Raw genomic sequence first — 14,924 nt, forward strand, 5'->3', positions numbered from 1 at the left:
TTTGACACTTACGGGAAACATGTAAGAGAACCTCCAGACTCTGAAAGAAGTAGAACATGATTTCATTCCCTTGGCGGTAACTGGTTTCCAATATCATTTGTCCCCTTACACACATTCTTGCCTCTGAGCCTTCGGGTATCACCTGTCAGAGACATCAGAACTGCCACAGATGTTTTTTTAGGTTGCCTTGACCTTGAAATATTTGTAGTTGAGGGCTGTGGAATGCTGCAGTATCTCTTCCTAAGCTCCTGTATTGAGGACCCTCTTTGTCCAATCCTTGGTTTATAGATAGAAGTTAGTGTGCAGTTAGATTACCTCCTAGCCCTTTATCAAGTCTTTCCAGTCTACACCACTGACCTTCACTTTCCCCGGGTCCTTATTTACCACTGGGCCGCATGGTTACTTCAGGCTACATTAGTTCCATGGGGAACTTAATGTGGCTAATAGCAAGTTTTTTGAACCTTTAATGTAAATTGAGTTTACTGTAAATTTTCTGCCCGAGGTATGGAAGGAGTATGAAATTTGAAAGAAGGAAACCACATCTGTCAGCTTTCCCCCTGTGAAACTCCGTAGTGTGTGCATGGAGGATAGAGCTGGAACGGAAAGCAGTGATGTTATTGGGCTGAGGCATCTGAGATTAGAACCTGGAGGAGCTAGAAATTGGGGGGCATTCCAGAAAGGGAGGATTCATGGAGAGGGAGCCCTAAAACATACATAGAAATTCCCTTGACATTCCTGACTTACCCCTGAACTATCTATGCTTGGGGGCACACCGAGCAGCAGGGGGGCCCACAACAGCTAAAAGTGTGGAATTTCTGAGTAGAGATTTCAGAGCCACCCAGCTCTGGAGAGACAGACTCTGGAGTTGAAGTCCCTAGTGCTTTAAGGGGCTTGGTAAATGGCTCAGACTTTCCATTCAGATCCTATGGGGACCACATCCCAGGATTGAGAGCATAATCAGAACAGACTTTTGTTAGAGAAAAGCCTAAAACCAGCAGTAGAGATTACCTTCCAGTAATCTTCTGTCCTACTAGAACAAATTCAGCTCTTCCAGGGAAGACAACAGAATCCAGAGTCTCCTCAGTGCATCATCTGTGAAGTCAAATATATCATCAAAAATGACTAGACACGCATCAAGTAGATTCTAAATTCTTTTGCTTTAATCTTGCCTGTTCTAAACTGTAACCAGTCTTGCTCTGCTAACTGCAAGACAGCACAGTGGCCTTGTTAAGATATCTTCCCTGTTCCTACTCTTGATCTATACCCTTAAAAGCCTAGTTTGGAGAACAGAGCACATTGTGAAGACAGAAGGAATTTAGTCTGTTTCATTCGGAACTATAATGTGCCATCAGCACAGCCCAATGATGGGCCAAAAGAAATGAAGGAAAAATTGATACGAGAAAACTACTTTTAGTCTTGGACTAATTACATTCTTCTCTTATATTTCATTCAGATGGAGACATCATATTTGGAATCTAGACTTTGGATACAAACTTAGTGATCGAACAAGGGTAGTGATCCCTACCCTTAAAAGAGTTTCAGATGTAATTAGAAGATTCTTGAGTGTTTTGAACCAAAACCATAGGTATCTAATATTTAATATATGGTAACATAAAAGGGAGAATGATTTCTTCCAGGTAACATCTTAATTATTCTTCCAAGGAGAGGTAGAAGTTGCCAAGTACTAAATGAGGAGTAAATACAGCTTGTATTTTACCAGCTGAATTAGCCAGTAGTTTTTCTATTTATTTACATCTCTTCCTGCAATTAACTGTGAGGGTTTTTTTGACAATTATTTCATTATTATAGACAAGATTTTAAGCTATTATATTAAAAGTGTGTAACAACCTAATACATCTGCTTGAATATATTTAATATTTTTGGGAGAGTGTATTGAGAAGTCTAGGGGTGCCTGGGTGTCTCAGTCAATTGAGTATCTGACTCTTGATTTTGGCTCAGGTTATGATATCACTGTTTGTAGGTTGAGCCCCATGTCAGCTCCATGCTGATGGTGTGGAGCCTGCTTGAGATTGATTCTCTCCTCCTCTGTCTGCCCACCTCCCACTTGCACGTTCTCTCTCTCTCTCTCTCTCTCTCTCTGTCTCTCTTTCTCTCTCTGTCTTTCAAGATAAATAAAACAAACTTTAAAAAAAGAGATATTTCTAATTTCCCCAACATAATTTAAATGGGTGATACTCAAAAAGAGGTGCAGAACAAAGGAAATTATGGCAGTAATCATTTTTACCAGGAGCAAGGAGTGCTAGTTATTCTTTCATTTTAGGACTTTGTCAGCAAAGTTTCAGTGAAGGGAAATAAGAAGCATACATGCCCCTACTCCCGTTCCCATAACCATGACAGACATTGTAAATAGATCAAGATCCTCTGCCACACTGAACCCCATCTAAGACTCAGCCTAATAGTCAGCCATTACTAGTCAACTGATGAACACGTGAGAGGAGATCTATTTTCTGTCCCTGAAATTGATGATCATGGAGTATCATCTTGGTGACGTGAAAAAAATAGCTATTTAAAGGGAAAACAGAAGGAAAACTTTAACTGTGCTTCTCACCAAATCCTTCTGTTATTACCTTTCCATCTGTAGACCAATAGAACACTAAAGGTTACTTCTAACTCTGCAATTTGATGGGGTAACATTTTTTTTTCAAAAACATCACTGATTTTGGAGTCTCCAGTCTCTTCTGTAAAATAAATGCATGAAGTCTGAAATTTCTAATGTAGGTTCCTATGGGAAGTTATTATATCCAAAAAGAACTGTTTTAATTGCACTTTTCCTAGTAAAATTTTTTCATCCACCCTCATCCCCTCCAAAGGTGCTGAGGAGGAATGGGCATTTCTTTTAACAATGTGCATCTTCTTAAGGAGCTATTTAGTGGGTTTCTGTGCACATCAGCTTGTTGGTCTGAATTTCTCTGGATCAGTAAAGAGACATGAGAGCATGAGACATTCAACGCCTGTGTCAGACCCCATTTCATCCATCCACACATTCTCTGACATTGGCACCAAGGGCCATTTCGAAGAACAGAGCAGTCCGTGAAATGCATGAACACCACAGGGCTATTTACCATAAATTTCCCATATCTTTTAATGAGGATTCATTACCGACACAACCATGGTAATCCCACATGAGCAACAAATACAGGTTTGTAGGCTCTTGTCCCTACAGATAGGCCTCCTCCTATGTGTTGCCATGTTTGTGGCCTGAGAACACTACATTAGTCACGGGATCACTGTATTTTCCACAGTAGCTACTGGCTGGGAGACATGAATGACACTGATGCCATGGCTTTTTATTATTGATAAAGAAATATGTTTCCAGTTCGTCAAATTACATTTCAGTGCCTTGCCAGGCCAAAAGTCTATGGTAACTAATGATTGGGGTTCTTTAGTTGCAAAGAATGTCTCTTCCCTTCCAGGAGAAAAGCTTGTGGGATGATTTTTTTTAAATCTTCTGCCAATATGGATATGAGAAAAAGACCTCTGAAGTGGAAATCAAGGAGCTTCTCATGGGTGTGTTGGACCAACTTCAGCACCATCAAAAAGGGGCAGACAGTCTTCCAACCTGCATTTGGGGGCTGGGTGTTTCTGCACTGCTGTCAACAAAGCAGGATGCATCGTTTCCATGTAAATGAATAGAAATAAGGCCATTGATAACTGTTGCCATTATTGGGGGCGGGGGGTGGGAATTCACTTGAATATGGATGAGCCCTCTGCTGGAAAAACTAACCCTTGTTGAAATGGAGAGGTGAAAAAGTGCAAAATTCTTAGCTTCCCTTGTCTAAATATGGGTTCATCAGTAGTAGGTCCTTAGGCAGATTCGAGTACAAGTTTATTTGGGAAATGATCCAGGGAGGAGAGTCAAGAAGTGAGACGGGAAGGGAAGGCAGCCAATCAAAAGAGAGTTATAAAGCCAGTTTTCACGGTGAGCAACTGGAGTTTAATCCTGCTGTGAATGCTAACAAATGGTGCAGGACACACATGAGAGTTCTCCTACCCAGATGGTGAGGGAGTTGGGGTGTTTATACACCTATCTGTCATCAGACTTTGGTGAGGGCTTTGCCTGGGGGAAAGAGCAGTATTAATCCTTTAGCATGTAGTGTCTGGGCAGAGAACCCTATCTCAGCTTTGGAAAAAGATCTCAGGCCAAGAAATGCAAGTGTTAGTAGCTGCTTTGCATAAAAGTGGTAGGACCCCTGGAGTGTAGGCAAGGCATTGATGTCTTGGGAAAAACCCCTTCCATATTTCTCCCTCTCTGCTATTTAATAAGGTAAATGCAGCTATCATTTGTGATAATTACTTGCCTGATTCTAGGCACTACATGTTTTGTAAATAGCATCACAATTAATCCTCATAATAATTACATAAACTGGTATTGTTTTCATCCTGCCATTTTGCACATTAAGAAATTAAGATTGAAAAAGCCAAGAAACTTCCCCCAAGGCCACAGGATTCATAAGTGGTGAAGGAGGGCTTCAGGTCTAAGCCTTCAGGCTCTTACAAAACCCTGTCTGCCTGTAGTAAACAAATATCACCACATAGGCCTTGGCTGAAACGATCTTTCTCAGCAAATTTGCTTGGTAGTATCTTTTTGATTGACAATTTGATGGTCCCACATGGAGGCTCTTGGTTACTATGACCTGTTCACAGTCTTCTTTCCATGCATGCATCAATCCTTTAAATCCACACTTTGTTTCTGGCTTTCAAAGGGAAGAAGTTGTGCCCTTGAAAGTCAAGGAAAAAAAGATCAATTTGCCCTTGCTAACACAGAAAAATCAACATGCTAGAAAGTCAGACCCCAATCATGATCTCAATTCCTCTAGTACTGTCTGTGTGAACTTGAGCTGATTACTTGCCTTCTTTTGGTCTTGGTTTACTTATCTGTAAATCGAGGATAAAGATTCCAGTCGTATAAACTATGCAAAATGATAAATATGTATTTACAGTATTCGATAAAGATTAGTTCCATCCTTAAATATTGGGATGATTGCAGAGAGAGCTGAGTGTTTCCTGGCCCCCAACCTACACTTTGGTCCACTCAACTTGGGACTCCTCAGTGCTTTTGTATAACTAGGGTTGAGTATGGTACCTGGCCCAGAGGATGCTAAGGGCTAAATAAGTGTGTGTTTATTTGCACATGATTGATTTGTTAATACATTTTCCAGTGTTGTTGAGACACAGATTCTGAAGATGACCTCAAAGCAGCTTGCAGTTCTCTGGGACACTCTGCACCCTCCCATTGCTATATACATCCCACCCCCTCTGTACTTTTGTGGCTCGTTGAACCTCACTGAGTGCAAGAGGAAGGCACCAAAATGTCTCTGAAACTTTTCCAGAGACTAAATATTTAGAAAGTTAAGTTGAGAATATATCCATTTTCACACACATTCTTTTGTGGATAATTTTGTCCCAGGGCCTTCAGTTATGACATGTGTGTTCATTTAATCAACAAACACTCTTAATTAAATGAGTGATCTGTGCCAGGCACCTAGCTAGGCACTGGGGTTACAGAGAAGAGAAGAATGAATTTCCCCCAACCTTAATTGCCTACCCCCAGTCTAGTGGAGAAGACCAAAGAAACCAAAAATTGCTGAGGCGAGGCCTCACGTAGAGAATGCAGTGGGGATGCCGAGCACCATATTAGCTATTGTATTACTCAGAGCAGGCTTGGCTATGCTGGGTGACAAATAGCCCCACATCTCAGTGGCTAAGAGAATAAACGTGTTATTTTTTTACTCACACTACATGTATACATGTGAGTAGCAGTAAGGTGGGATTCTGATATCAGTCGCTCAGGGACACAAACTGATAGAAGATGCATCCTGACTTATGTGCAAGAAAATGCAAAGTGGTGAATCAGATACTGGCTGTTAAAGCCTGCCTGGAAGTGTGACAGTGGCCGTTTGCTCCCATTTCATTGACCAAAGAAAGCTGCATGGCCCCACCTACCTTAAAGGGAACCTAGAAGTATGTTCCTTCCAGGTCTCCCCAACAAGGAGAGACAGGGCATTTGTGAACAGCCTGAGTGGCCACTCCCAGTTGCTGGGAGTTTTACTGAACAGTTTCTCCCAATGTCATTTCTTAGTAATTCTGTCTTGTGTTTATACTAAACCCATCCCCCCGGGAGAAATGTCCCTTTAATTTTATTTACACTTGTCTTCACTTGGTATTTATTTTTCTCTTTTGTGGACCCTGGCCCAGTGGATGCTGGTCCCAGAGAGAGAAAAATGTAGGGTTCCTGTCCACAGGGAGCTCACAGTGTAGGAATCAAAGGTCCACTCAGGCAGCAAGTGACTTCAGTTTGGCTGGAAAACCACTTGTTGGGTACTTGCACAGGATAAGGGGTCCACAAAACGAGTCTGGAAGGCTCCATGGGAAGCCAGTTATTACTACAGCTGGCTGACAGTGTTCTCCCAATGTTCCAGGGGAAGAGGGAGCAGAATAGGCTTTATGGGACGGAGCACCCGGAGAGATGTCAGGACCCTAAATTCTTGAGGCATCCCTTGAGAGGCCAATCAAGATAGGTAGTTTGTCATGAAAAAGCCCTGGGATGAGGGACCAGTGTTCTGATGGTTGCAGCGGCCCAGATTCCTTTCATTCGATGTGTTAAGGTAGCTGTGGTTTTGGATCTTCTTCTTTGGTGGCTCCATTTGATCCACATAATATCAGTATGTCTCCAGATGCCATGAATGTTTCTGCTGCATCTTTTCCCCCAAACGAAACAGAGAATACTCCCCATCCTTTGCAAACCTCCATTTGGACTCATCAAACTCGGGCCTCAGGAAAGCAGCCAGGAGAAGCAGGTCGGCTGACTGCTGTTGCCTTGGTAAGGGGAATCTACTCCGGTCAGGGCTCTGTGGTTTCTATGGGAACAGCACTGCTTATCTTTGCTGGCTCCCCCAGGCTGGCAAGATGTACTGAAAGGAAAACTGGGGGAGAGAAAGAGAGGAACAGAAAGAGACTTTGAGGATTTTGAAGGTATTCGAAGGAACCCTCCACTGGATGCGTAGCTATTCCCAGCACACCACGTGGGCCACTTGGCTCCAGCAGAGCCTCAACACGGAAGCATGTACCTAGAGGCACATGCATTCATGAAGCTCCCTTGGACTGTACACTGTCCTGGAGAAACAGATGCCAGCACAAAGCAGGCAGGAATTGGCAGTAGATGGCTTTTGCTACTAAGACCAGGGAAAAATGTGTCCTTGGCCCAAGGCCAGACCAACATCCCATCATTGCTACAATTGCGAAGAACAGCGATAGGTGGCCCAGGAAGATGGTGAGAGGTATGTCATATATGTTGCCTGCACTATTTTCCAGCCACCCTGCAGGACTGGCATTTATATACCCATTTTACAGATGAAGGAAAGGGGGCTCTGAGAGAGGAAAGGATGACCCGTGAGTGATGTAGGTGGGATCTGAACCCAGACCCAGATCTGATTCTCTACCCTGGGCCCTTATGCAAAATCTAACCAACAGCCCAAGGAAAATGTTAGAGTCCCAAAGATGGCCAACCCTCCAGTTCCCACCTTGACTAAGACATGCCCTTGGTTCTTTGGATTTGGGTGGGAGGAAATACACCCAAATGGAAGGCAGATGGGATGACATCAGCACTGCCATTAGCTCTGCAGGAGGCACTAGCAGCCACACCTTGCTTTATAGATGAGGAAACTGAGGCCAAGAAGTACTGGGCAGAGCCTTCTAGTCCACTGTGCCACCCTGTCTCTGTATACTCTTGTCTTGGACAGCTTCAGCTGTTCTGAAAATACCATTTCTCAGGTGTGTTTGGGGCCTCAGAGTCTGTGCCGGCCAGGTGGGGAGTTTGCTCGGCCTCACGGAAGCCAGCTCAGCTGCTGCTGGCTGCTCTTTTCTTAACCCATTGGGCCAGCTGGACAAGGCTGATGTGCTCCATCCCAGTCAGTGCCTAGGGTCTGCTTTCTTTGGCATTCTTCATCCTGCTAACACTTATTAAGACACCCGCTATGTGCACTAACCATACTCTGAGCTTAATATGGAGGGAGCAGTGAAGAGGAATTGCAGGCCGTTGTTCAGATGGCCAATAGGGAAATCGAGGCCCAGAACGACTAAAACACACACCGCCAAAAGCCACACTGTGAAGAGTGCTAGGACTGAGCCATTTATTTCCAAATGCCCAACTGAGGATCCTTTCCTTGTCCCCAGGCTGACCCTTTCCTTATTAACATTAAAATAGTCATACCAAACTGCTTTGAACCACAGCAAGCAACACTTGGTGAAATAACAGTGTGTCTATAGTGCATAAGTAGAGGCTGATGAGATTGTTAGTAAACATTAAGAGCTTCCCTCAAACAAAGCTGCTGCCTTAGTGGGTCTGGTGACAGGGCTGTCCCTGAGTCATGTTCTCTACAGCCAAGGTCATCTGGTAATGTCCTTTGCCAATGAAACAAAGAAGCCTCTAACATGGTGGAATCAATGCTTAATACAAGAACATGTTACAATGCAGGTAACTATAGTTGAAATCTTAACGTTTGGGCCTTACCATGCTGGATTCAGAATGCAAGTCCCAGAATAGTCTATCTGGGCCTTTATGCCTATGCACAGAGCCTCTCTTCTGCTACCTCCACCCGACACCCCACTGCTGTGTGCTGATGCCAGTGATGCACGAGCAAGTCATGGTCTCTCATTCCTACTCTTGCAGACTCCCTCTTCTTTTCTAGTTTCTACACAAGAGATGCTTGGAGGATCATAGGGATGGGACGTTCAGGCTGGAGCAGACACTGGGCATCACCACACCACACATGCAGATGGTTTCTTGATGCACATGTGACTCTGTCTAGGGCCTTCTCTGGTACCATGAACACACTGACTTGGCCAGTGTAGAGCTGAGAAGAGTTAAAGTTCAGCCCTAAAGTGTTTAGGACAGCCTTCAACAGTGATGGATGACCATCCATGGACAATGCTGAGGCATATTCTACACTATCTCTCAGAGGGGCCCCAGCAAGTCTGAGGCTACTTTATCAGCCCCTTCTCTGACTTATCTCCCTCCTGTCCCATCATGGGATCACCTCCCAAATAAACTTCTGGCATTCAGATCTTTGTCTCAGGGTCGGCTCCTGAGACAGCCTCAGATATAGGCATATGTGACTATGAAGGAAGGCTCATTGCATGGAGCTAAAGAGGAGATCCTGGGCTTCCAGCTCAGATTTTCAAAGAAATCTTTTCTTGTGTCTTTTGTCAAAAGACAATGCAGCTATAAGCGTAAAATAAAATCTATGTATTCTTTGCAAATTGTGCATGAGCTTGGGGTGCCTAGGTGGCTCAGTCAGTTAAGCATCTGACTCTTGATCTCAGCTCAGGCCTTGATCTCACAGTTTTGAGTTCAAGCCCTATGTTGGGCTGTGTTGGGTGTGTGTTAGCTCTTTGAAATCACTGCTACTTAAAAAAAAATGTGTGCTAGCTCTTTGAAATCACTATTATATCTCATCACCAGCCCAGTACATGTTTTCATGGATGCACAATAGTGAATAAATAGCCAGAGAGGGATCCATGTCAGGAGAAGCTTCCTGGGAGAATACTTACCCTGGTTATTTTTTCCACATTGCTGTGAACCACCAATTAAGAATTTTGTTGTTTGTTGTTTGTTGTTTGAATTGACTCTTTTCTGCCTTTCCCACTGCCTCTCATCACACCCATCCTTATTTCTGCCGCTGACCAGCCAGCCACATCCAGATTCATGAGGAAGTGTGACAGTGGCCTGCTTGGCCAGGACTTCGGACAGCGCCTCAGCCCTTCCTGAACCAGCACTGGGCTCTGTGGGTCACCTTATCCAAGGACACAGCGTCCAGCGCGGTCTTCTCCAAGAGCTCTAGCCAGGTCCCAGGGTTGACTGGGCGTCTAGACTTCTGCCAAGACCCTTCCCCAACCAAAACATGAATCCTAGTGGGTCCATTCATTCATGGTCATTACACATCCACTTGCTGTTTGTTGAGTGCCAAGGAAAATGCCTGGATTCAAAACACAGTCTATCACTTACTGACATGGTACCCTTGATCGAGTCATACCGTGGGCCCTGGGTTAGCTCATGGATAAAACAGCAGAGAAGCAGGGAGGCCAGAGCCGGCACAAGTGTGGACACCTTGTAGATGCAGACTGGTGGGTAACTCTCCAGTACCTTCACTCCCTCACATGCTGCTCTTAGCCCCATTTTTGCTCAAAACTACATTACTCCTCATATAGGAAGCCTGAAGGGCAGGAAGTAAAGAAGTAGCTGGCTTCAACATGTCAGTGATGGAATATCCCTCAGTCCCACTTCTGTACCCACCTCTACTCCTCATTGATGATAAGTGGTCCCTATGCATGATTGCTTTACAAGGCACCCATCACAGGTGGCTAAAGTTTCTCGAGGGTAATGGCTGTTGTGATCCATACAGTAACTTAGCATACTAGTCCTGTCTCTCGTCCTCTGGGGGCAGAAGGGCAATAGGATGGCACATTTAAACCCTGAACTGGCCAGTGTGGAAAAGCCCCATTGCAACTACACAGAGAAATGTAAAGGAAAAAAAGCAGCCTAGCTTTTCCCTCTGGTGTGTGGTGGCAGAATATGGATCTGGTCAGACCCCCTACTTGGAGGAAGTCCCATGAAGGAAGAGGCCACCTAGCAGAGTGAGATTGCAAATAGATGCCAGTAGCTGGATAACAGCAGAGAGGGGTGTTACCAGGCCTGCATTTGTTGTGTGGGTGGCCCTGCTCTGCAGCTTTCTAGCTGTGGGTCTTTGAGTTGGAATCTAATCCTCTGTCCCTTGGGTTCCTTGTCTATAAAATGGCAATAATAGCTTTCTGGGAGGACAAAAATGGATAGTGGGTGTAAAGTACAAGGCATAGTTCTTGCCAGGAGCAAGTGCTCAGTGAATGTGTCATTCTGCCCAGGTTTGTTATGGCCACTCTGCCCACCAGAGCCTTCGTCAGCCCATCTCAGTCCGTCACCAGCCAGCCCATCCCAAGCCCCACCTCCCAAGGGCACTTAAATGTCTGTACAAAACAAAGGAACATCAGATGCGAAGGTAGTTGTTGTTTCTTCAGAACCAGAGATTGGGACACAGTGTCTGGGCAAGTCCAGGTAAACATGGGGATCAGTCAGTGCTGGAAAGTCTCTGGCCCTGGGTGCTGAGAGGGGTGTGGGAGAGGCCTGCCCTGCAGGGCATTTCTTCTCCTTAACTTTGTGCCCCTACCCACCAGTGGTGGCCTGTGGAAGTTGTCAATTTCCTAGGTTTGGGAGGTGGACAGAAAAGGTCATTTCTCATGATTTCCAATCCACACTGAACAACATGGGGAGGGGACGGAAATGTGAAAGCCTTGGGATGGTTATCTGGACTATAATTTATTCACTTGCATTGAAAGTTCAGTTCAAAAGAGAAAAGCATTAGAAAGCATCTCTTAAGAGTGTAAGACATCCTATGTGCACAGGGAGAGCCAGAGGGTGGGGAAGGAAGGACAGACAAGAAATGACTGGGGGCTGGGATGCCTGGAAAACTCTGTTGGTTAAGTGTCCGGCTCTTGATTTCAACTCAGGTCATGGTCTCGGGGTTCGTGGTATCAAACCCCACGTGGGCTCCACACTGACCATGCAGAGCCTGCTTTGAATTCTCTTTCCCTCTCTCTCTGCCCCTTCCTCTCCATCTCTCTCTCTCTCTCTCTCTCTCTCTCTCTCTCTCTCTCTCTCTCAAAATAAATAAACAAAAATTAAAAAAACTTGGGGCTGCAAAAGCCAGGTCTCTCCAGGTCCAGCCTGTGTGGGCACTGTTGCCAGCAGAGAGGTTTCAGGAAGTAGAGGCATTTCTCATCAGGCTGGAGGGCTTCCTCCAGCTCTGCTCACTGGACAAGAGCATGCTAGCCAGGGGCATTAAGCCTGTAGAGGGAAGATGCTAGAACAGAGGCCTCTCAGTAGAGTGGCTAGAGGCTTTGCAATGCCCAGGGCCAGATGGATGAACTTCAGGCTTAATCTGTGAACCCTTGTCCCCTTATGGTAATTTCCAGATTGTAGTGTCATTTGGTCTTCAAGGTGAAATCCTCCAGGCTTGCTCTCATTTTCCCATTCATTGATCAGGAGGACTCAGTGCAGCCTGTTTGGAACAGCTTTAGTTTAGAAAATCACTTAGGGGGATCATGACATCCCTGTCTTTCCTCGCCTCCCCCATTTCATCACATGAAGGATTGGACAACTGGCCAAGAGTTGCACGATGTGCTTATCCAGTGCTACCCTAGAAGCAGAGAGAACTTTTTCAAGGGATAGTTAAAGGCTTGTGTCTTGGGCAAAACCCCTGGCCAACAAGCCACAGTCTCAACAAGCCAGGTCTACAGCAGGACTGGGTCCCAGGTGTCCTGAGCAGTCACCACTTGCTCATTAATGTCACCATCTTGGGCTCCCCTCCTTCCCTGGTCTCATCACCTTCCTCATTCACAGCGTGTACAGGAGTCACCTCCAAACAAACTATGCACCCCAAAACCCTTGACTGAGAGTCTACTTTTTGGGAAACCCAGAATAAGACCAGCAGCAAGCAGGTGTCACGTTGTACATCTTTCCCATCGATTGGTGATGATTTCTCTACCTGTGAGCTAGAGAAGGACTGAGAGGTTGTGGAGCTCTGAGAGAAAGGTCACTTGCATCAGCCAGCCGCATTTGCTGAAGATGATGCCGAGGGCGGTGTGGTGTGCACAGTTTCCCACGGAGCCTGATCTGATAACATCCTCCAGAGAGGAGAGGCTTATGAAGGCCCTGGCCATGATGCTGATTGGATTTTATGAGAGGAGGGAGAGAGGGTGAGCAGTTGGGGGTGGGGATAGCCCGGGTTAATGGTATCATCTGTGCAGATAAAGGTAGAAAAAGAAAGCAAACGCAAGGTGTGCTCAAGGAACAGCAGCCTGTCCTGTCTGGTGGGAATATGAGAGCCCATGTGACAAAGCTGGCTGTCGAATTGTTGTGCACAGCCTGGCGTGCAGTACCTGCACAGTTATTGTTTGAGTGAATGAGTACATTCACTCAAAAGGTAAGAAGGCGGGAAAAGAGAAGAAAGCTCACATGGGAAGCAGCCAAGACCAGCTTGGAACTGCCAGTGTGCAGACTGGGGCTTTTATCTCCTAGCAGGGAAGTTTTGGAAGCAGGTAGAGGGGCATGAGCCGCTCTGTGCTTGATGGTTCAGTTCAGCAGTGGCAAATGTGGGTCAAGTTTGAAAAGGGAATGAGAAAGCAGGGAGAGTGTTGTAACCGGTCCAAGGCCCTGGCAAGCCAAGGCAGTCATGGCGGGGAATGAGGACCAATTTAGAGCAGGGGCTGTAATGCTCTATGTGTCATGGACCCCCTTGGTGATGCAGTGACACCTACAGACCTCTGCTCAGGAAAACATTTTTCAATGCATGAGATAAAATATATATGCTTACAGAAGGAAACTGATCATACTGAAATGAAATTGTTGGAGTATTAGGAAATAAAACTTGCATGAAAGTAGCTGCTGTATTTCCTCATTAACCCTCTAAATCACAAGGGGCCATCTACAAACTACCCAGATGTTGAAGTGATGAGTGAGAGCTCCTTTGACTATAATAGTATAATGTATCATGAAAATATCTGTTGGGGGCAGAGTCCCCGGTGCTTCTCACATTCCTGTGGTTTGCTGCCTACCTTCTTATCTGAAGGAAACACTCAATTCCAGATAAGAGATGTGTGAACATAAAGATGTAATTTTTTTTTTCATCCAAGTTCATGGATTCCACATGAAAACGAGGGCTGGTAATGCCATCCCAGAACTCCAGCACTGAAAACATTGTCATCTGTTCTGAGCTGGTTTTCTCTCTCCATTCTTTAGCCCTGCACGAATTCCCCAATGACATCTTCACCAACGAGGATCGAAGACAGGGGGCGGTGGTTCTCCATGTGCTCTGCGTAAGTACCCTTCTTGGGGCTCTGCCTGGAGGTCCAGAGGGGAGGCCTGGCTGGTGGTGGGTGGACAGTAAGTTGCATACATGGTGCACGTCCCCTGAGGCCTGTGGAGGACTGGCTCTAAATGTGCCCTCTATAGGAGGCCACAGATTCGGAAGCTGGAAGACACTGTATGTATTCTTTCCTTGATATCAGAGCCCAAACCATGGGCTCTGAGGGCAACCAGACTTGCTCTCTGCAATTTAACCTTGCTTCTCTCTCTGCTCATATGTCACCCTCTTGGGAACCCTTTCCTATCCAGCCTCTCTAAAAGGCCATTGTCTTTCCTCTTACCAGGCTTTCTTTTTCCTCCATACCACTGATCACTATCAGACATAATATGTTTTTATTGTTTGTTTATTGCCCATCAACCTCACTCACACGTAAGCTCCAGGAGAACTGCAACTTTGTCTTATACGTGGCTTCATTCTCAGATCTGTTTCTGGCACCTGGTAGGGACAAAGTAGTTGTTAAACTAATGGTAATGGATTAAATATAATGGCACTGGCGTAGCATCTGGCGTATAGTAGGTGATCTATAAAAGTGTGTTCTGGTTCTTAATGGACCACCGCCCTAATTCTTCCTCAGTAGACCCAGTGGATTGAAGGCCTTCGGTTTTCCTTGTCCCCACTGGAGAGTTTGGGGAGGCTGTGTGTGTGAAAATCTATCTAAGAGTGGCCCCAGAATCAGAAAGACACAGGCCAAATTCTGGACTAGGTATGTCACCGTGCTTTCCTGTCCCTATGCATTCTCCCCCTGAATGCTCTTGATTCCATTTTGCTTATTTACTGCTGTGAAACAAATTCTCCAAATTTAGTGACATACTTAATAACCGTTCTGGTTGCTCATGCGTTCTGTGAGTCAGTAGTTCAGAAAGGGCATGGAGGGAATGTCGTACCACAGGATCTGGGCCTGAGATGGAGTAATTCAGATGGCTGGCAGCCAGGCTTCTGGCTGGGGCT

General features: G+C 45.4%; 1 protein-coding gene across 3 annotated transcripts in view; it reads left to right on the top strand.

Moving 5' to 3' along the window:
- SLC24A3 (solute carrier family 24 member 3) overlaps window positions 1-14,924 on the top strand; it is a 502,919-nt gene that overhangs the window by 270,911 nt on the left and 217,084 nt on the right. For all 3 annotated transcript variants that reach the window (XM_042980972.1, XM_042980970.1, XM_042980971.1), the window contains exon 3: window positions 13,850-13,926. In XM_042980972.1, coding sequence (XP_042836906.1) covers window positions 13,850-13,926 — 77 coding nt within the window. The remainder of the gene's footprint in view (window positions 1-13,849; window positions 13,927-14,924) is intronic.

The sequence above is a fragment of the Panthera tigris genome, chromosome A3 (genome assembly GCF_018350195.1).
Source record: "Panthera tigris isolate Pti1 chromosome A3, P.tigris_Pti1_mat1.1, whole genome shotgun sequence".
Lineage (NCBI taxonomy): Eukaryota > Metazoa > Chordata > Mammalia > Carnivora > Felidae > Panthera > Panthera tigris.